Below are 21,367 nucleotides of genomic sequence, written 5' to 3' on the forward strand. Positions count from 1 at the left end.
TTTTTTGTCTTCTTCGAAATCTCTCACCATTTTTCTTTAGTTTTCTTGATCCAATTAAGTATAAGACTTGATATGCAAATCATATTAATCCTTTGTAATATACAGAATGTAGCAGTATTTTTTCCAGTTTGTTTTTTAACATACTAAAAATATTTTGTCCTTCAGAAATTTTTATGTAATCAAGTCTGTTAGTCTTCTTAGTTATAAATTTAGATTTTTTTCCCTTTTTTTTTTTACATCATTAGCAAAAAAAAACAAGCCCATTACCAAGGTGTTGATTCTGACTCATACCAACCCTATGTATTACAGAGTAGAACTGCTCCATAGGGTTTTCTTGGCTGTAATCTTAATGGAAGTAGATCACCAGGCCTTTCTTCTGCAGTACTGCTCGTTGGGTTTCAATGGCAAACCTTTAAGTTAGTAGTCAGCATGGTTTGCACTACTTAGTGTCAAAAGTGAAACAGAGTTCCTGTAAAAGTAAAAAAAAAAAAAAGTTTTATTCAGATTCAAAGATTTGCAAATTGAGAAGAACCAAAATGAAAGTTCAAAACAGAGTTCTGATGAGGGACCGTAAGTGTACATCTTTTATTAGAACTTTGTACAGGGTGGGGAAAGAGTACAAGGGGCATGTTTGACTGGTTGACATTCAACATGCTTTGTAAGACTCATTTATTAATAATTTCTATAGGTTGGGGTGCTCAACCTTAAATAAAACAAACCCACTGTCAAAGAGTTGAATCCAACTCACTGCGGCCCTACAGGTAGAACTGTCCCGTGGGGTTTCTAAGAAGCAGGTGGTGGATTCGAACTGCTGAATTCTTGGTTAGCAGCCCTAGCTCTTAACTGCTGTGCCACCTTAGCCATAAGTTTACTGTGTTCCAGAGGTGGTTCCTTCTGTTCCTATTACATTCGGGGTGGGCCACCTCAGAATGTTGCAGAAGAAGTTATCTTGGTCAAAAGTGTGGTCATAGGTCAGGCACTCTAAAAAGCAGAAGCAGGTACCTAGTACAAAATGAAGTGCAATCCAGACCTGTGTCAGCCATTTTAGTTATGTCAAGTGCCTCAGTTTTGAGTGCTCTTTCACACTAGGGACCATATCGTTACAATAGTCCACTTGATTTCAAGGCAAAAACTTTCCTCTATTTTATTATAATTTTAAATATAAAATTAACACATACTTATTACCAAAAAAAAAAAAACAAAAACCTACAACCTGCTGCCATCCACACATTCTATTAGCAAAGAGGAAATCCTGGTGGTGTAGTGGTTAAGTTCTACAGCTGCTAGCCAAAAGGTCAGCAGTTCAAATCCACCAGGTGCTCTTTGGAAACTCTAAGGGGCAGTTCTGCTCTGTCCTATAAGGGTCGCTCTGAGTTGGAATCGACTCGACAGCAATACGTTTGGTTTGATTTAGTTTTGGTTTTATTAGTAAAGAATTAAATAAAAAAGTAGAAAGTAAAATTTCTGTCACCATCTCCACAAAGCTAGTAAGTTCTTATCTGGAATTAAAGCTAGTAAGTTCTTATCTGCAATTTTTCATGTAACAAGGTGTGGGGCCTTGCCTTACATTTTGAGTCCCTGGGTGGGAGACTGAGTAAGGAGGGTTTGAAAAGAGTGTGACATATCTTACAGAAGAAATAGCTAGGTGTTTGAAACATTTCTTTTCACTCAGTCCCTACCATTCTTCCAAGGCCCTGGAGAGATATTCTCCGCTATCCCTGCACATGCCCAAACGAATGACACGTTAAAATTTCGATTTGCGGAAATTACAACTAGTGTTACATAACAATATGTGTATAAATTTTTGTATGAGAAATTAACCTGAGATGTAAACTTTCACCTAAAGCACAATAAAAAATAAAAATAATTAATTTGTCAGATTTTTAAAAGAATTGGGATTGAAAGGACATTAAAAAGAAAAAGCAAGAAAAATTTCTTCCCTTCCCGATCTCACTCACATTTTTCCAAACCTCAGAACCCTTGATTCCCTTATTACTTTAAACTTTAGCCCTAAAACAAATAGCAAAAGATTGTAGCTGAAAATCTTTTTTTGAGCTTCTGGATGTGACAGTTACTGATGCCCATCTTCTATTCTTCGTTTATGCTAATTTTCTCAATGAAAGACTTAAAAAAAAAAACAAAACTTTATTTGTATATCTAGGTTCACATCAATTGTGATTTGAATAAAACAACTGAAGGAAGGTATCTGTTTCAGTCTTAGCAGACTTTTGGTGAAACTATCTCTTCCCAAATTCTTCTTTTGGTCCTTCAGCCCTCGCTCTCAGTAGCCTGATCTTGGGTTGGGTCTTCCCTTCCCTGTCACCTCTGATCTTCTGGGTGTCAATCATACCTCCTCAGATCTCAGGGGGCTTAGGAGTGTCCACACTTGACGGTTTGATTATGTCATGAGATTCAGGAGAGTTTCATGGTGGAACAGAAGCAAGCTTCCAGCTGCATCATCGACGGGCAATCTTCAGGCAGCAGTACCTAGAATCCTTGAAACAAGTGATCTGAAGAAACTGTGTGGCTTCTCAACCCTGGGGACATAAGGTATACGTATCTGCATTCTTTGTTGTGGGATTCCAGTGCCCTTCAGTTGAGGGTTACCTGAAGACTGTCCCTTGAAAGCTCTTTGGACTTAATCCAATTTTCTCTGTGTTGCTAAATCCCTAGGCCCAGTCTTATCTGCAACATTCCTTTCTCCCCCAACCCGCCCTTCCAGACCTTGTGACTCTCATCTAGAATCCTCAGGGTAGGAAGTGCAGCACTCTTACAATCAGATTGCAGTACCTCTGAAACTCTGTGGATAGTTCCTAAATTCTGTAAAACCCATTGCCATTGAGTCAATTCCAACTCATAGTCAGTAGAGCTAACTGTTCCATAGGGTTTCGAAGGAGTGGCTGGTGGATTCAAACTGCCAACCTTTTGGTTAGCAGCCGAGCTCTTAGCCAGTGTGCCATCAGGTATTGACAGGACCTGAAAGCAAAGATTTATGGATATGTATGTACATATACATATGTAACCTGTAACTTTAAATTGGTAAATTTTAATGATCTTTTGGGAAAATATTCTGTGGTAGCCTTTCATTCAGATAATTTTAGAAAGTTCATACTTAGTATGGAATACAGGTGTATTAGTAGTCCCAGTGGTGCAAATGACTAACGTGCTCATGCACCAAAAGGTTAGAGGCTCAAGTCCACCCAGAAGCTACTCAGCAGAAAGGCCTGCCAGTCTACTTCTGAAAATTCAGCCATTGAAAACCCCATGGAGCACAGTTCTACTCGGATACACATGGGGTCGCCATGAGTTGGAGTGGACTCTATGGCAACTGATAAAAAACCAAACCAAACAAAAAACTGGTAAAAAGGTGTATTATCAGCGTTATTAAACACTGATAGGATGTTGGAAAGCTAAAGTAAACTGAAGGCACTTTACAAGTGCCATGTTTGGCCTTCAGGTATTTTTAAAGGCCTCAGAATATGCTGTTCATCAGGTAAGACTGCAATGCAATCTTCATAAAAAAAAAGCCTTGGTCTCTCTGTCTCTGCCTAATGGGGCACTTGTGACCACAGCCTTGGAATCTGCAGGACTTAATGCTGTGAGGACATGTGGCCCTATCAGCAGCATCCCCTCCCCCGACCCCGCCTCTTTTTAACCCGGTGTCTTTCAGCTTTGGGGGAGGTAGCGGCGGCTGCAGCGGATCCTGGCTCTGACCCAGGCTACAGATTCCAGGTTAGTGAGCAAACCCATTTTCTAGCCAGAAACCAAGTTGCTGTTCCCATTAGATGAGAGAGTTTGACTCACTGTACAGGTCGGGCTGGGGAGTTGGCGGGTAAAGGAAGAGTAAGGGAAATCTCTGCAGTTTTGAGTTGACCCAAGTTTGGGAAAAGAGCACAGAAGACGCACCTCGGGAGCTGCAATAGGTTGTATAAATGCTAGCCACACTTCGACCCTGAATCTGGAAGGTAAATAACGTAAAAGAGGCAGCCTTGGACGTTTCGCGTTAGGGAATTACGGCAAACTCTGGGTCCGGGGTGGAGCCAGAGGGCAGCAACCCCTCCTCCCACTTCCACCCTCTCCGCTTCAGGAAGTGAAGACAGTTTATCCCCCGCCCCTGCCCCCTCCCCGAGGGAGTTGGGAGAGAAGCGGATGGCTCGCAGCTCAGGCTAGGGGGGCGGTCTGTCCAAAGGCCGGAGTCCCCCAGAGAAGGGGGCCGAGCCTTTCAGGGGTAGAGTTCTGATAAAAGTCGGAGGAAGTGGGCGCCCTCTGTCCATCAGAATTAATTTAAAACTCTAAAGAGCCTTGACTCCCGGCTTCCGCTCACCTCTGGAGCTTCCCTGGCTTCTCACTTCCTCGATGTGCCTGTCCAAGAGAAACGTCTGCACTTCTGTGACTGCGCCAGGCATTGCAACTTCTGGCCAAGGTGACAAAACGGTGAAAAACACGATGTCCTTTCCCCTTCGGAGTTAATGATGAGAGATTTTTATTTTTCTTCCTAGCTGGAAATTTAACTTAATGAGATTATAAGGACAGCATTTTATTGTATTTTTAAATTTTGATCAATAGAAGCAGAATTGTGTGGCTAGGAACGTGAGGACTGGAGCCCGACTGCTGTGTCCAGGTCCTGACCGTTAGAAGGTGTTTGTGCCCCCTGGGCCTTTTAATTTGACGTCATCTATAAAATGGACGATAGTGTTTATATCCTAGAGGATTAAATGAAGCAGAAGTTAAACACGTAGAAAACTGCCTGACAAATATTAAACACTCGAATTGTTGGTTATTATTACTGACGAACATCAGGCCTAGCTTTAAAAAATATCCAATCAAAACAGTTTTGAAAGAATATGGTAGGGAATACAATATGTTAAAATACATCATGATAAAGGAGAATGCAATTACTTCTTTAACATCTAAAATTAACAATTAAAAAAAGAATAGGCATTACAAGTGGAATATCAAAACTTCAGAAAACAATTAAGAATTTTATAGTCTATCCTTAAGAAACTCAGTTGGTAGATTATCTAACACCGATTCAGGGAGAAGGAAATCTGTAGGACAGTGTTTTAATAATTACTAATTATAAGTTTCCAAAATGCATGGGGGAGAGATTCTTTGAAGTTTAAAAAGTGATTTGTAATTGATAATGTTCTTGATCAAAAGTTTATCCAGTTCCCACACGTTAGATTGTCAATTCCAGACAATAGGTAAAAGTGGAATCTAATCCTACACACACAGCAGCTGTCCTGTTACCCTACACAGAGGTCATAAAATAATGTTCTTTCCAAAGCACAAAAAAGTCCAACTGAAGAATGTATTTGCTATCTGTTCAGGTTTTACTCCACTTTCATAAGGGCTCCCAACTCCGGCTTCCAGGGTAGCCCTGCCCTTCTCTTTTCTAACTCACCCTAGCCCTCTGGCTGGACCTCCCTGCTCAGCCCCAGACTTTTATTCTGAAAGCCATTTTGATATCTTCATTGTGAACTTCGTTGTAAGGGATACTTCAGATCTAAATTATCAGTCCCTTCTGCCCTTCCTACTCCTTTCTAGTTTGCATTCTGTATTGTATCTACCTGGGGAAGGGCCCTCTTTTCAGTGGCAGTGCTTGGGAAACCTTCACTGCTTGCAAATCACCTGGGGATGTTGTAAAGTGCTGATTCTGAAGCTGGGCTTGAGTGAGGCCGAGGTTCTACATAAAAAACTCCAGGAGACCCCAGTACTACTAGTTAGCAGACCCTGTGGCCTTTTCCAATCATCTGCTCCTGATTTAACTGGTCAAAAAAAAAAAAAAAAAAAAAAATTTTTTTTTTTTTTTTTACCTGGTTTGGTTTGGTGACCTGGTCTTGATTTTTGTCTTTTACATTTGCTAATTTGATCCACATAGCTCCAGAATCTCAGGCTTTCAGGTTTGTGCATTCCTCACAAAGTGAGGCAGCTCTGGGCTGTTCTCAGCAACTTTGAATGGTAGAATGCCTGCTTGTGTGTAGCCAAGGGTTGCATGAAGTTTAGTTTTATTTTGAGACTCACATGTTAACCTACTTATGAGTCTCATAATTAAAACAAAAACAAAAAACTAAACTTCGAGTTATAGCTGCTAACCAAAAGGTTGGCATTTTGAGTCTACCAGGTGCTCCTTGCAAGCTCTATGGGGCAGTTCTACTCTGTCCTATAGGGCCATTATGAGTTGGAATCAACTAGACAGCAACGGGTTTAGTTTTGGGGCTTTAAGTTAACCTTGGAAACCCTGGTGGCGTAGCGGTTAAGTCCTGTGGCTGCTAACCAAGAGGTTGGCAGTTCAAATCCGCCAGGCGCTCTTTGGAAACTCTATGGGGCAGTTCTGCTCTGTCCTATAGGGTCGCTATGAGTCGAAATCGACTCGACGGCAGTGGGTTTGGTTTTTTGGTTTGATGTTAACTGTATTGCTCCCCTCCACAATTTTTTTCCCCCTATTCTCACCTTTATGCCTTTTGACAAAGGATGCTGTTGGGTACTATCAAGTCAATTCCAACTCATAGCGACCCCATGTGTTACAGAGTAGAGTTGCCCCGTAGAGTTTTCTAGGCTTTGAAAGATACCAAACCAAACCCATTACCATCCAGTCGATTCTGACTCATAACAACCCTATTGGACAGAGTATAACTGCCCCATAGCGTTTCCAAGGAGCGACTGGTGGATTGGAACTGCTGATCTTTTGGTTAGCAGCCAAGCTCTTCACCACTGTGCCATCATTTTTTTTCCTTCAAGCGTCTGTGTCTGTCTTGAATATCTAAAGTTGCACCTTAGATGGAAAAGAAATAGAGAAATATAATGGGAGTAACGTATTTAATTTTAAATTTTCTACTAGCCACATTAAAAAGTGAAATGGGTGAAATAAGCTTTGGTATATTTTATTTAACCCAGTATATTAAAAAAAAAAATTTTTATCCAGAATATTACAACATGTAATATAAAACTCGTTAATGATATATTTCACATTCATTTTTTATTAAATCTTTTAAATTCAGTGTGTATTTTATAACCTGTTGCCATCGAGTCGATTCTGGCTCGTAGTGACCATATTTTATACTATAGAACATCTCAGTTTGGACTAACTGCATTTCAAGTGCATAGTAGTCACATGTGGCTACCGTGTTTGGCAGCACAAATTCTAATTTATGCTTAGAAGCTCAGAATACCAATCCTCCAGATTCTTTTCGTTGTGTTTCTTTTTTTTTTTTTTGTCAGCTCTACTGGGGTATGATTCGTGTCGCGTAAGTTATCAGTTTCAAGCATACAATTCTGTGACAAATGTATATATACAGTTGTGAACTGCTAGCACCATCATGATATATAGAGAGCATTTCCACCAATCCATGAAATTTCCTTTTGCCTGTTTGCAGTTTATCCTTCCTTCATTCTCCTGGGCCCAGGCATCTACTGATCTTCTTTCCAATACTATACTTTTGCCTTTTCTAGAATTGTGTATGAATGGAATCATACAGTAAGATGTCTTTTGTGTTTGGCTTCTTTTGCCTAGCATAGTGCTTTTGAGATTTATCCTGTTGCATGTATCAGTAGTTCCTTTTTATTGTTTGGTAATATGCCATTGTATCCTTATGCCACATCTGTCTATCAATTAATGGTCTTTTGAGTTCTTTCCTGTTACTGCATGTCATTTTTACGGCAGAAACCCTTCCCCAGAGAGAATTATATAAAGCGTATATTTGCCTGACGGAAACCCTGGTGGCATAGTGGTTAAGTGCTACGGCTACTAACCAAGAGGCCGGCAGTTCCAATCCACCAGGTGCTCCTTGGAAACTCTATGGGGCAGTTCTGCTCTGTCCTATAGGGTCGCTATGAGTCGGAATCGACTCCACGGCAGCAGGTTGTTTTTTTTTGGTATATATGCCTGAAGCGAGTGTGTGTGGGGGGGGGGGAGGGAGATGGAATGGGCCTTGAATTATAATAGTAAGTATAATACCATTGAAAAATTTTTTAATATTAGCAGTTTCATAAAATAACATGTTTCTATTGTGATACTCCAGTGCCAATATCAAGTCCAACTATAAATTCAGCAATAAGCTATAAATTTAATTCCATTATAAACTCAATTGCTCATCTTCTTTGTTAGGTTGGAGCCCTCGTAGCAGCGTTCGGCTGCTAATCCGAAGGTTGGCAGTTTGAATCTACCTGCCTGTCCTTGGAAACCTTATGGGGCAGTTCTGCTCTGTCCTGTAGGGTCGCCATGAGTAAGAATTGACTCGAAAGCAACTAACAACAGCAGCATATTCTCTACCCTTTATTGAGAAAAGGAATGTAAAGAAATAATAAGAGCTCCAGCTCTGTTACTGAGTGTCTGTATTCAGATACTAGCTTCACCATTTGGACTGTGTAACCTCTCCAGGCCTCAGTTTATACAACTGTGAAATGAGGTCTAAGGGACACTCATAGTGTTGTTATAAGAAATTACTGAGTTATTACTTGCAGAATAATTAAATTGTTTTCCTTTACATAATGAGCTTTCAATAAGTGTTTGCTGTTCATGGTTCCATTGGAGGCCTTGTGGTGCAGTAGTTAAGAGCTTGACTGCCAACCAAAAAGTCAGCAGTTTGAATCCACCAGCCACTTCTTGGAAACCCTATGGGGCAGTTCTGTTCTGTTCTGTCCAGTAGGGTCACTATGAGGCAGAACCCACTCAAGGGCGATGGGTTTTTTTTTTTTTTTTGGTTCTGTTACTAAGTTGATGAACTGATCCAGGACCTGCAAAAGCATCAGGGAGCAGTAGATGGCAGCACTGAGGTCACAGCGTCCACTCACTGGATCCGCTAACAATGCCCCATAGCTACCCTGCTCAACTGTGCTTATGTCCCACAGATCTGTTTTTCCTTTGTCCGTAACACCTCAGGTCTTTTTCTCTGATAAGAGTATTGTTACTGGCAGGGAATTTGATGTTTCTTACCCTGACAGGCCCTCAAGTTGGGGAAAATTGATACAAATTACAGAGCCCGGTGGTCTTAAACTATACATGCCCACACTGACCATGTTACACATTAGTATACATCTGTCTCCCTTTGCTGGGGGACGAACAAAAGAAAAATTATGGAATTTAACCTCCTCTTGGCTGCCCTGTGGCCTGTACTGTGTAAGAGGGTCATGAAACTGGAAGCAGGGCTAGCAGCACTTTTGTGAGATGACGCTTCCTTGGTGGCCCAAACATGACTCCAGGTAGGGAAGTAGAGCAAATGGCTTTCCATGAAATGGTGATATGATTCAATGCTGGCAACAGTTAAAAAAAAAAAAAAAAAAAATTATAGCGTATTCTTGATGTGATTTAAGATGACAGCGATGTAATTTAGGAGTCCTTAGTAGGGTTGCTAGAAACCCTGGTGGCATAGTGGTTAAGAGCTATGGCTGCTAACCAAAAGGTCGGCAGTTTGAATCCACCAGGTGCTTCTTGGAAACCCTATGGGGCATGTGAGTCGGATTCGACTCGACAGCAACGGGCAGTAAGGTCACTATGAATCAGAATTCACTCGACTGCAACAGGTTTGGTATTTTTGTTTCTAGCAGTACAAAAGGAGCCCTGGTGGTGCAGTAGTTAAGCACTCTTCTGCTAACCGAAAGGCCAGTGGTTTGAACCCACCAGCTGCTCCAGGGGAGAAAGATGTGGCAATCTGCTTCGTTAAAGATTTACAGACTTCGAAGCCTTATGGGGCAGTTCTACTCCGTTCTGTGGGTTCACTGTGAGTCAGAATGAATTAGATAGGTATAGTGGTGCAAACAGTGAACACACTTGGGCTGCTAACCAGGTTAGAGATTTGATTCCACCCAGAAGCACCTTGGAAGAAAGGCCTGACGATCTACTTCTAGAAAATCAGCCATCGAAAACCCTGTGGAGCACAGTTCTTCTACTCTGGCACACGTAGGAAGGGTTGCTATGAGATGGAGTTGACTCAGGGTGGTGGTTTTTAAATATCTGTTTAAAGTTTTGAGGTCGAGCACAGAGCTCTGAGCCAGGACTCTGGAAACATTAGGTTCAGTGCTGGCTTTACATCTTAAAAGATGTGTGATCTTATTAATCATTGAGTGCTCTCATTATCAAGGGATCGAGAATTCTCTTCCTTATTCAGACTTTCCTATGAGGAGTAAGGAAAGCAGGAGAAAGTGATTGCTAAATCACTACTGTTTATAAAAGTGTTAGCTGTGAAAATATCACCTTTCCTTATTTTGGCCATTGTTGCTTTGGGGTTTTCTGGGAAGGTGAGTGGAGGGCTCTGTGGAACAGGAGTGTTAGGTGAAATTATCCTCACAGTAAATCATACCTTTGGATTTAGAGATAGGTTATTAGACAGCAATGACAGTGTGATGGTAGAGAAAGGAAAAAGCTTCTAAGAAAACTATCTAATCATCTGTGGAGGAATGAGAAGATAACTAGCATTACTTATTCATTAAAAGTTGCTAAGCTGTGTGCCAGATGCCATTCTAGGTGCTAAGAATACAGCAGTAAACAAAAAGAGTGTCTGATTTCATGGAACTTCCATTCTAGTGGGAGGATTCAGATGACTAAGGATTTATTAGGTGGCGATAAGAAAAAAATGGGTAATTGTATCTAGAATGATGGTGTGTGTGGCTGTGCTGTAGATAGGCTAGACAGAGCAAGCCCTTGAAATAAGGTAACATGTAAGAAGAGAGTTGAATGAAGTAAAAGAGTGACGCTGGCAGATGTCAGGATGAAGGGTCTTCGTTGCAGAAGGAATAGCAGGTAAAAGCCCTGAGGTAGCAGTGTGTTTGGTTTTTACATTGTGCTTTTACAATGCTTTTACCATTGTGAATGTGTTTGGTTAGAATAATAAAAGATTGGACAGATGCTGGCTTACACAAGGCTCTTATTCCCCAGAGGCTTAGTTTGTCCCTCCATCCAGTAGTAGTAAAAGAAAATAACCATTGCTCTACTAAGAGTGGAACTTGGTATCTAATATGAGTTGGAATAGAGCATTTAAAATTATGATGAGAAGTCCTTGTTACCTCAGATGTCTGATTTTTTTTTTCTTGGACAGTCAGCCATCCTTTTTTTCTCCCTGTTTCTTTTCTCTCTGTCCCTCTATCCTGGATTCTGTAAGCAGGAAGCACCTCTGAAGTCAGGGTAGGACAGGCAGGAGGCAGGAAAGTAACTACAATGACTTCAGCAGTACTAGTGGACATACGAGATGAAGTGACCTGCCCCATCTGCCTGGAGCTCTTGACGGAACCCATGAGCCTAGACTGTGGGCACAGCTTCTGCCAAGCCTGCATCACAGGGAACAGCAAGCAATCAGAGATCAGCCAAGAAGGGGGAAGCAGCTGTCCTGTGTGCCGGACCAGCTACCAGCCTGGGAACCTCCGGCCTAATCGGCACCTGGCCAACATAGTGGAGAGACTCAGGGAGGCAGTGTTGGGCCCTGAGAAGCAGCTGAAGGTAATTCTGTGTACAGACCACGGAGAGAAACTGCAGCTTTTCTGTAAGGAGGATGGGAAGATCATTTGCTGGCTTTGTGAGCGGTCTCTGGAGCACCGTGATCACCAGACGTTCCTCGTGGAGGAGGTTGCCCAGGAGTACCAGGTGAGAGACCAGGATGGAGGGAGATAGGAAGAATAGAGTCTTTGGCAAGATATTTTGACTTTTCATCCTGCTCTAATCTAGTATCTTTGTACCTCCCATTTGCCTAGAGGATGAACCTAGGAAATGCCCTCTTGACCAAGAGTAGAGACTTTCTTACTTGCTGTTCAAGATCAGCACCGCATGGCTTTTTGACCAGAGGGGGCCGCTGGGGACGGAAGGAGGAGGGCGTGGTGGATTGGGTGTGAGGGATGTGTTGACAATGAGAGTAAGGAACGTAATGTTCTTTGGAATCAGGTTCTTCCCCTGGGAGGAAAGAGAATCGGCCAATTCTCATTGGTTTCCATCCCCTGTATACAAAAGATATGATGACCTCAGTTTTTCATCCCAGGACAGGACAGCCTTCTTCTGAGGTCAGCATAATCTCTACTCCATTCATTCCATGTCTAGGCACTGAGATAATAACAAAGTTTGGCCCTGCTTGACCTGATGTGTTCCTTCTAGGAGATGTTCCAGGAGTCTTTGAAGAAGCTGAAGAAAGAGCAGCAGGAAGTTGAGAAGCTAACAGCTGTTGTCAGAAAGAAGAAGTCATGCTGGAAGGCAGGAGGAATTCTTTCTGAGGGAGGGTGTCTGGGATGGGAATCTGAGCAGGTCGTGGGAGCTGAGGGCAAGAGGAGCCCTGATCCCATCTATTCCCTAATGTTGGGCTAGAAAAGCATCCTTTCGTCTAGTCCTCCACTATAGCTTTTCCAAATAAGGGCATTGCCCATGATGCAGGAGGAGGGAAAGAATAGTTCAATAGTGAACATATCAGAAGTGATCTCAGGCTTTTGGAGACAATCACATAGGAGAGAAAACATGGGTAGGGACCTTGTTTTACAATTTCAGGCTCTGAGTCCTCCTGGAAAACACTGGTTAGGCACAGGCCAATACTTCCTACCTCAAGACTCAAAATTGGAAGGGGAGACTGTTGCAGGGGCATGAGGAGCTACGAAGACTCCCTGTAATCTAAACTTCACCTAGTAATTAATCTGTATCAAGGAGGCCTGGACAAGGCAGCCTGGGTCTAATGGTCTGGGAAGAGCTGGAGGGAGAAACAGTTTCTGTAGGCCTTATTCTCCCATTTATTCCTCCTCTCCCACTGAGGCCTAATAGCCTCTCTGTAAAGGAGACCCTCAGCCGCTTTCTCTTTTCTGTTCTTGAAGAGTCAGATGGAACCAGAGAGACAGAGGATCCAGGCACGGTTTAATCAGATGAGAAGCATTCTGGACAAAGAGGAGCAGCGGGAACTCAAAAAGCTGGAGAGGGAAGAGAAGAAGGGATTGAGTATTATAGAAAAGGCTGAGGATGAGCTGGTTCAGCAGAGTCAGTCACTGAGAAAGCTCATCTCAGACCTGGAACATCGGTGTCAGGGGTCAGCGATGGAGCTGCTGCAGGTAGGAGTCAAGAACTGGCCTCTAACCTGAGAGTTAAGGAAAAGAGAAACAACTTTCCTTCCCTTCTAAAACATGTGACTGACACCCTTTGGGGGTGTGAAAAGAGGTTGACTTTGTCCCTGCCATACCTTTTCCATATCAAATTTTGTAGAGATCATAGAGTAAAGCATAAGTAATTAAAAGCCCCAATGCTAAAGGAACATCACATTTTTATTTTTTTTACTTATTAAAAGTGGTCCAAAAGTTTATTTGATACCATGGAGAAGATTTATCGTATCGAATGATATTCTATAGCAGGGTTTCTCAGCTTTGCCGCTATTGACATTTGGGGCCAGAGAATTATTTTTTTGTGAGGAGCTCTTCTGTACATTGTAAGTAAGATGTGTGTCAGTGTCCCTGGCCTCTACCCACTAAAAGCCAGTAGCACTGTCTTCATCGTGTCAACCAAAAATCCCTCCAGATATTGCCACATGTCTCCTGGGGGTAACATATTACACAACCCCTTCCACCCTCTTTTAAAAGCCACTGCTTTATTGGCACTGTTTATCTCTGATGCTGTTGGTGATTTGTCAGGTACCTTCTCACCCAGCTCAGTTACAGGTAAACAGGTGCTAGACTCCAGTTCTTAGAAGTTTATTTATTTTTCTTAGTGATTATGTACTTCCATCTCCTCTTTGCTTTCACTCTTCTCTGAGGCAAAATCATTTAACATGTAATAGTAGAAGTCTGAACAGGTCTTTTGGGGCATGAAGAAGACTAGGGCTGTGGTCTGTGTGTAGGTGGAAAGGAGGCAAGGAGTTAAGACTAGAAATCTTTGATGGAGGAGTTTTTGAACTAAGGTTGAAAATCAAGCGGCTTTTTCTACATAGAGTGAATAGTGTGACTGAAATGAAGGCATGAAGTACCTTGTGACATTCTGGAGCCTTCAGACTATTTCTGTTCCTTATTTTCTGTTTACCTTCTGCTTTCTTCTCACTCTTTACTGCTGGGATAAGCATTGCTTGTTCTTGGGCCCTAGTATCAGAGTTTGAGGTAGTTACTTTCACCTTTTGGAGCTTTTCCTCATTCTCTACTTTCTGTGTCACATTTTAATCTTATTCTTCTTGCCCTTGGTCTTCATTTTTGGTGTTAGTTTGCCCTAAGTCTTTGTCCTTCATCCCCTTGTTCTAGTTCCTCCACAACCTCTCTTCAAACTGTAAAAATTACTTCTTAAATACAAAGACATCATCAGTTTATATAGCCAGTCAAGGCACCTGACTAGACTCCCACACACATTAGTATGGCTGTCCAATGTGAAACAGCTTGCGTGTTATCTCACAGTCTTTCCATAACTCTCCCATTACATATTCTTCCTTCTTTTTTCCATATCTGGGTAAGTGACATTATTGATCATGAATATTTGATTGCCAAATATAAGCCTGGAGCTTTCAAGGTTCACAATATGAACTCTGAGAATAAAGTCAACATAAAAGAAATAACCTTGAAGTGGTACATGCCTTAAGAGTGATATAATACTGGACATTTTATCTATGTGAGTTAACATATCCATCACTTCTACTGCTTTCCATGTCCAAAGTAGCTTGAATTATTTTTCTGTCAAATGTAACCAAATGTGACCTTGATGTGGAGAAAATAGTTATTCCTATATTATGTAGACCAAACTGTTGGCTGTTTCTTCAGGATCATTGAGTTGCATAGAGCAGAAATTAGGGAGACCAGACAAGGAACAATTGGGCAATTCTACTCCAACAAATGAGACAGGCAGTGGCAGTGACGAAGGTAAACAGCAGAAGGCTAAAAGAAGTTAAGTGTATGAAATGGACTGGCCTGGTCAAAGATGGGGTGGGTGTCAGGATGTACATATGGTAGTTTTTAGGATGGTACTTTGCTAAATTTGGCAACCAAGTGGATGCCAGTATCATTCAGGAGTTTGGAGGATAAGAAAAGAGATAGTATGGTTGCAGGAGTAGTAAGTTTTATTTTAAACATCTTGAATTGGTGGTTCTGGTGGTGATACAGTGGTTAAGCACTTGGGTGCTGACCAAAAGGTCAGCACTTCCAACCCACCAGCCACTCTGCGGGAGAAAGGAGTGGCAGTCTGCTTCTGCAAAGATTTACAACCTTGGAAACCTTGTGGAACAGTTCTACTCTGTCCTGTAGGGTCACCATGAGTTGAAATCAGCTCGACAGCAATAGGTTTTGGGTTTGGTGGTACATTTGCTGGAGAATATATTAATCTGGATCATAAAAGAAGTAGCTCTGAGCAGAAGTACAGATTTGGGGATCATCAACACCTGTGTATTGAAATCAAGGGAATCAATAAAGTCAGCAAAGGCAAAGTAGGATGTTAAAGGAGGTGAGGTTTGAGGAACATCCATATTTAAGGCCCGTTAGCTTGTTCCTAAGGAGCCCGGATGGTGCAATGGTTAAGTGCTTGGCTGCTAACCAAATGGTCAATGGTTTAAACCCACCAGTTCCTCCCCATGGAAAAACAGCTGGTAATCTGCTCCCATAAACACAGCCTAGGGAACCCTATGGGGCAGTTCTGCCTGGTCCTATGGTATCTCTATAAGTCGGAATTGACTCGACAGTGCAGAATAACAGCTTATATCCTTGGCAGCCAGAATGTAAGAGTCTCAAGGATAGAAATTATGGCTTAATCACCTGAGATTCTCCAGGGCTAGGCACCATGTTCATGTCCAGCAAATAGTGGATTATATACATACGTAACATTATACACGCATGCTTGCCCACACACACGAGTTGTAAAAAATAACGGTACAATGAAGGAATTCAGTTTTTCTCGACGTCCCACGTGAATTCTCAGGGAGAGTCTGCCCTGAGTTCTTATCTCTATTGTGTTGCCTCCACATTGAGACCATCTTTATTCCCATCATACCGTGGGGTGGTGAGAATGGAATGAGGAACATGGGTGAGGCTTTATTAGAGGGGAAAAGTGTATTATTTCTTGATTTTACCTATCTCTTTCCTTCCTAGGATGTGAATGATGTCATGGAAAGGTATGTGTAGGAGAACAGAGTGCCTCCCTTGTATTATCAAGAGATTCCTGCACCCATAGAATTGTATCTTGTGGTCAGTAGGGAAAAAAAAAATATCACATGGCAGGGAAGATTTGGAATAGGCATGTTTTGAATTACTCATCATGTGAGAATTTTAGGGTCTCAAAAAATAAGGACTTCTATGGTAGGAGAGTTTGGGTAGTGGGAGGTCATAAATTGAGGGCAATAGTGACATTAAGAATAAAGGTGTCATTCAGTGATTTCCCTAGTTCCCTATCACATGACTCCTTTTCCACAAACCTTTATAATGGTTTCCTGCTCTGATTCTAGTAGCTTATAGCTACCTCACAATATACAGAGATTTTCTTTATGTGTGTATTTTATCAGAAGGAGATTCCTGTCTGAATTGTTTCCTAAGTTCTGAGAATCAGCTCTTGGGACAGCTGCCTTAAACTTGCCTTTCTCCCCTGGCTTTAGAACAGTCCAGACCTTGCTATCTTGTTCTCCTCAGATTACCATTTTTCTCAATTCCGGTAAAAACATAGTCTGTGGTATCAAGAAGAGTGGCCTTGGCCCTGAAACAAATATATATTCTCCATCACATACTCTAGAATTTCATAAAGGCAAGGTGATATCTATAGTTGCCCGCTTACCCATCTGGCATCTTCAGGTTCCTCACAGACGCATAAAACCCAGAGCCTGTTGTCCCTCTGAAGTCTTCATTCTCAGGTTGGAGGAAAAGACGTCTCCTGTCTCCAGTTGGTATAACATTCACAGAGTTAGTATTAGTAAATCCTAAGATGCTGTTCTGAAGGCCTTACCCCTTTAGCCTCTGGGAGACTCTAGGGCCTAAGCCCACAGACTTTTCAGTAGAGACCCCTTCACCTGATAGTTCCAAAGCCAGAGCAACCGTTTCCTGGGCTTCTGCCTGTGCACTCAGATAGCTCTAGCCCCTCACATTGGGCCCTTCAAAATGGCACTGACATTTTAAATCTTTTATAGAAATAGCAAGGGCTTCCCTAGCCAGTATTTTATTTAATTTCATACAATCTCTAGAATGTAGAGAGAGAAGGGAAAATCACTGTAATTTACAAAAAGAGAGAAAAATAAAAGCAGACCTTGAGAGTTTAAAGTCTTGGAAAAGTTTACACAGGTGGTGAGAAGTTTGTTTCAGGTTCTGGTGTTTGATTCCAAAGCTAGAGCTCTTTGCACAGTGATACTTAGTTTCTTCAGGAAAGCATACTGTGGTTCACCAATGGGCCTGGGAGGTGAGGGAGAGGTGTTGGAGGGATCCAGGGTTAACAGTGTGGAGGTTCATAATGCCTGTCATCCCTAGGAATGAGTTATGGACCTTGAAGAAGCCAAAAGCTCTTCCTACCAAGCTGAGAAGTGAATTTCGAGCCCCAGATCTGAAAAAGATGCTGCGAGTCTTTAGAGGTGAGGAGGGTCTGGAGAAAGAGTTTGGATGTGGGATTACCGTAGTTTTAAGAAACAAATAGGATTGAAGGTTTCGTTTGGTTAATACATGGGAATAGTGGAGAAGAGGGAGAAACCTAGTGTGCGGAAGAAGGTGTGGTTTATAATTAAGGTGAAATGAAAAGGCTGGTTTACATCCTCACAGAATTCCTGCCATACCCCACCATCTGGTGAGCTGGGAAATATTATTAGTCCTGAGACCTTGGGTTCTATCATTGATGACTTTTTCTCATTACAGAGCTGACAGATCTCCAAAGCTGCTGGGGTAAGTAGAAACCATGGCCTCTTTGCGCTGACATGTTCTGATTCCCTTTCACATGCCCTTCCCCAGACAAATCCCCTGCCACACACACTCTCAGGTATGAGCTGCTAAAACCCTCCCCTAGATACCCCATGTAGTTACAGTTCCTCCCAATCACTTACTGTGCTTCTTCCTCCTAGTGCCTTAAGACCTGTGTACCGTTCACCTCTACTAATGTTATACCTTTCCCCACAGTGGATGTGACTCTGAATCCACAGACGGCTAATTTAAATCTTCTCCTGTCTAAAAACCGAAGGCAGGTGAGATTTGTGGGTGCTAAGCTGCCTGAGCCTTCCTGTCTGAGAGAGCATTACGACTGTGGTATCCTGGGCACCCAGCAGTTCTCCACAGGAAAACATTACTGGGAGGTAGATGTGACCAACAAGACTGACTGGATTCTGGGGGTGTGCAGTAATTCAGTGGTACCTGCATTCTCTTTCTACCAGTATGCCAACAATCAGAATGTTTGCTCTAGCTATCGACCTCAAAGTGGGTACTGGGTGATTGGGTTAAAGCATAAGCATGAATATAGAGCCTATGAGGACTCGTCTACTTCCTTGCTCCTCCTCATGACTGTGCCACCCCGCCGGGTTGGAATTTTCTTAGACTATGAGGCCGGTATTGTCTCCTTTTATAATGTCACAAACCACGGCTTCCCCATCTATACATTCTCTAAATATTACTTTCCGACTCCCCTTTGTCCATATTTTAATCCTTGTAACTGTGTGGTCCCAATGACCCTGCGTTACCCACGCTCTTGAACATTTTGCTCTCCCCACCCATCTCAGTTTCTTAATGCTGCTGTAGCAGAAATACCACAAGTGAGTGGCTTTACCAAACAAATTTATTTTCTCATCCTTCAGGAGACTAGAAATCCAAATTCAGGGCACTGGCTCTAGGGGAGGGCACTCTCCGTTGGCCCTGTCGGAAAATCCTTGTCTTGGTTTCTCTGATATTCTCTGCATTCCTTGGAGCTGTCCCCGTGGCATCTATTTCTCCCTTGTTCCTGTTTGCTTGCTTCAGTGCCTAATCTACTTTTATATCTCAAAAGTGATTGGTTTAGGACACACCCTACACTAATATGGCCTCATTAACATAACAAAGAAAACCCTATTCCCAAATGGGATTACATCCACAGGATAACCCATTGTCCTAGAGTCCCTTCCAACTCATAGCAACTCTGTAGGACAGATTAAGACTGCCCCATAGGGTTCCTAAGGAGCAGCTGGTGAATTTGAACTGCTGACCTTTTGGTTAGCAGCTGAACTGTTAACCAGGGGTTAAGATTTATAACACATGTTTTTTGAGGACATAGTTCAATCCTTGACACTACCACTTCTGAGAAGTACCCTCTGCCCTGGGGCTCATCTGCACCTGAGTCTCTTCCCTCTGACCTGTTTTTCTGCATTGTCACGCCTTTCTTTTTGAACAACATTTACTCAATACTAGAATATACCTAGCGGTGAAAGTGAGCATCCTTTGACTAGTTACAGATCTTGAAATGAAGGAGGGGGACCTTTGAACATTTTGCTTTTAAGCACTGCATTTGATATATGTTTAATTGTTGATGCGTGGAATCAAATTAGGAGGTTCCCTTCTAAATTTGCTGTGAGGTTTTTTTTTTTTGTGCTGAATGGAAAATTGAATTTCAACCTATATTTTCTCTGTAATTACTGAGATAATTATGTGACATTTTTATTCTGTTAATGTGACTCAGTACCTTGCTCTGTTTTAAAGGCTAAATTTACTACAAATTCCTGAAATAAATCATTATTATTCTTCATTCATAATACTGGAGTTGTTTTTGCTAATACATTGTTTAGGTGGTTTTTCATCTGTGTTTATGAAAGACATTGGCCTGTAGTTTTGCATTCTTGTAATGTCTTAGGTTATGTAAAATGCAGTAATGAGCAAAGAAATTGCTCTGTTTGTGAGTAAGTATAAAAAAAAAAATAGGATTAAATACTGAAAACAAACCATTATCCTGTTAATGTTGGTAACTAAATTCAAATTGAAGAAATTCCAATTTCAGTCTTCACTACAATGTGCATGGATCTTAAAAATTTAAGGGTAGCTATTGAAAAATAGAAAAAGAAAATATATCTTTCAAATAAATTGAAGTAAAAACGGGAAAGAAAAAAATGATCAGTCCAGTACAAAGCCAGGATGGCAGGAAAAGGCAAAGAGAAAATAAAATACATATTAAACACTTTTAGCAAAAGAATAACTTCTTCCAGCTTCACCCCAGACCCTTTCCTTCTTATGTCCAAACATAAACAGCTAGTGAAGGACCTGCTGTGACTTTGGTAGTGAGGTGCTGTGTACTTTTTTGTACTTACTGTAAGAGAAATTATGAGATGGATGGGAGGCTGAAAATGAACACCAGGGAGGAGACCAGGGCTGGCTGTCCGTGGTAGCTGTAAGCCACTCGTGGCTGCTGAGTATTTAGATGTGCTGGACGTGTAAAATATGTGCCAGGTTTTAGACTTAATCCCTCCCCCCAAGATAAAATAGCTCATTAATAATTTTTGTATTAGTTATATATTGAAATAATATTTTATAAATATTGGACTAAATGAGTTATTAAATTAATTTTACCTGTTTCATTTTGCTTTTTTAATGTGAATCCTAGAAAATTTAAAATTACATGTGTGACTCTCATCATACTTCTGTTGGGCAGCACTGGACCAGAGCCTGTAATGCAGATTTCTGTCCCTAAGGGGGCCCTAGTATAAGAGTCTAGAGGGGGCTTCAAGGGAAGATACACCCTCTGTACTTGGACCGAACTCCATCCCTCCTGGAGAGGCATTTTTATAGAAGGTAATATCAGAGAGAAGTGACTCTTAACATATCTGGAAGTTTAGAATTTTGGAAGATCATAGGAAGGGATCATGACCAGAGAAGAATATGACTCCCTCCAGTCTGGTCCCTGTCTTTGTTCCTCGGTCAGTTGGTCCCTAGAGTCCTCTTGAGGGGTTGAGAAAATCGTGATTCATCCTCAGGTCTCAGCTCTGGTGTCTGTGGCGGGATGAAGTACAGGTTGCAGTAAAAGCACAGATGTGGTTTGCTCTTGGGCTAGGGCTTCATCTGGGAGATCAAATGTGTGGGAATCCAGAGGCCAAATGCACAGTGCTCATCCTGATCTGTACTTGGATTGGAAGAATTAAGAAAGGAGTGGGCAGGTAGCCTGGGGCTTATGAGGCTGGTAGAAGTTGGGGGAGAAAAAAGAAGATTGTAAAAATCATCAGGTGTGACCTGGAAGTTGCAGACCAAGGCACCCCATTTACTCCAAGGCTTATTTCTTGGGAACCAAGGGCAAGGGGCATCATACTTTGGGTAAAACCAAATTCTTTACCCTACAGAGGTCACATGGAAGCCTGGATCTGAAAAAAATGATTCGAATCGGTAGACTGAATGGGAGGCTTGCACACAGCTGCGGGAGTGTTAGGAAAGAAGCTGCTGGGTGCCTAGCTGTTCTAGAAAGCCCAGGTTTCTCAACCTCAGGATGATTGACATTTTTGACTGGGTGATTCTTTGTTGTACAGATGTCCTGTGCCTTGTA

At 41.9% G+C, this 21,367-nt stretch overlaps 1 protein-coding gene across 8 annotated transcripts; it reads left to right on the plus strand.

The window, feature by feature from the left end:
- Window positions 1–3,659: 3,659 nt before the first annotated feature.
- LOC126079181 (tripartite motif-containing protein 6-like) lies at window positions 3,660–19,764 on the plus strand. 8 transcript variants are annotated; one of them, XM_049890097.1, is made up of 9 exons: window positions 3,666–3,732; window positions 7,222–7,247; window positions 11,100–11,575; window positions 12,077–12,172; window positions 12,778–13,008; window positions 16,006–16,028; window positions 17,365–17,465; window positions 17,743–17,769; window positions 18,001–19,764. In XM_049890097.1, the coding sequence occupies exons 3-9, from the start codon at window positions 11,153–11,155 to the stop codon at window positions 18,564–18,566; spliced, it is 1,467 nt and encodes a 488-aa protein (XP_049746054.1). In that variant the 5' UTR covers window positions 3,666–3,732; window positions 7,222–7,247; window positions 11,100–11,152; the 3' UTR covers window positions 18,567–19,764. The 8 variants fall into 8 exon arrangements, with proteins under 8 accessions (XP_049746056.1, XP_049746054.1, XP_049746053.1 ...); XM_049890100.1 differs by having other exon boundaries at window positions 3,703–3,732; window positions 9,544–11,575; XM_049890098.1 differs by lacking the exon at window positions 3,666–3,732 and adding an exon at window positions 4,408–4,423.
- The last annotated feature ends 1,603 nt before the right edge of the window (window positions 19,765–21,367 follow it).

Source organism: Elephas maximus, chromosome 7, assembly GCF_024166365.1.
Source record: "Elephas maximus indicus isolate mEleMax1 chromosome 7, mEleMax1 primary haplotype, whole genome shotgun sequence".
Classification (NCBI taxonomy): domain Eukaryota; kingdom Metazoa; phylum Chordata; class Mammalia; order Proboscidea; family Elephantidae; genus Elephas; species Elephas maximus.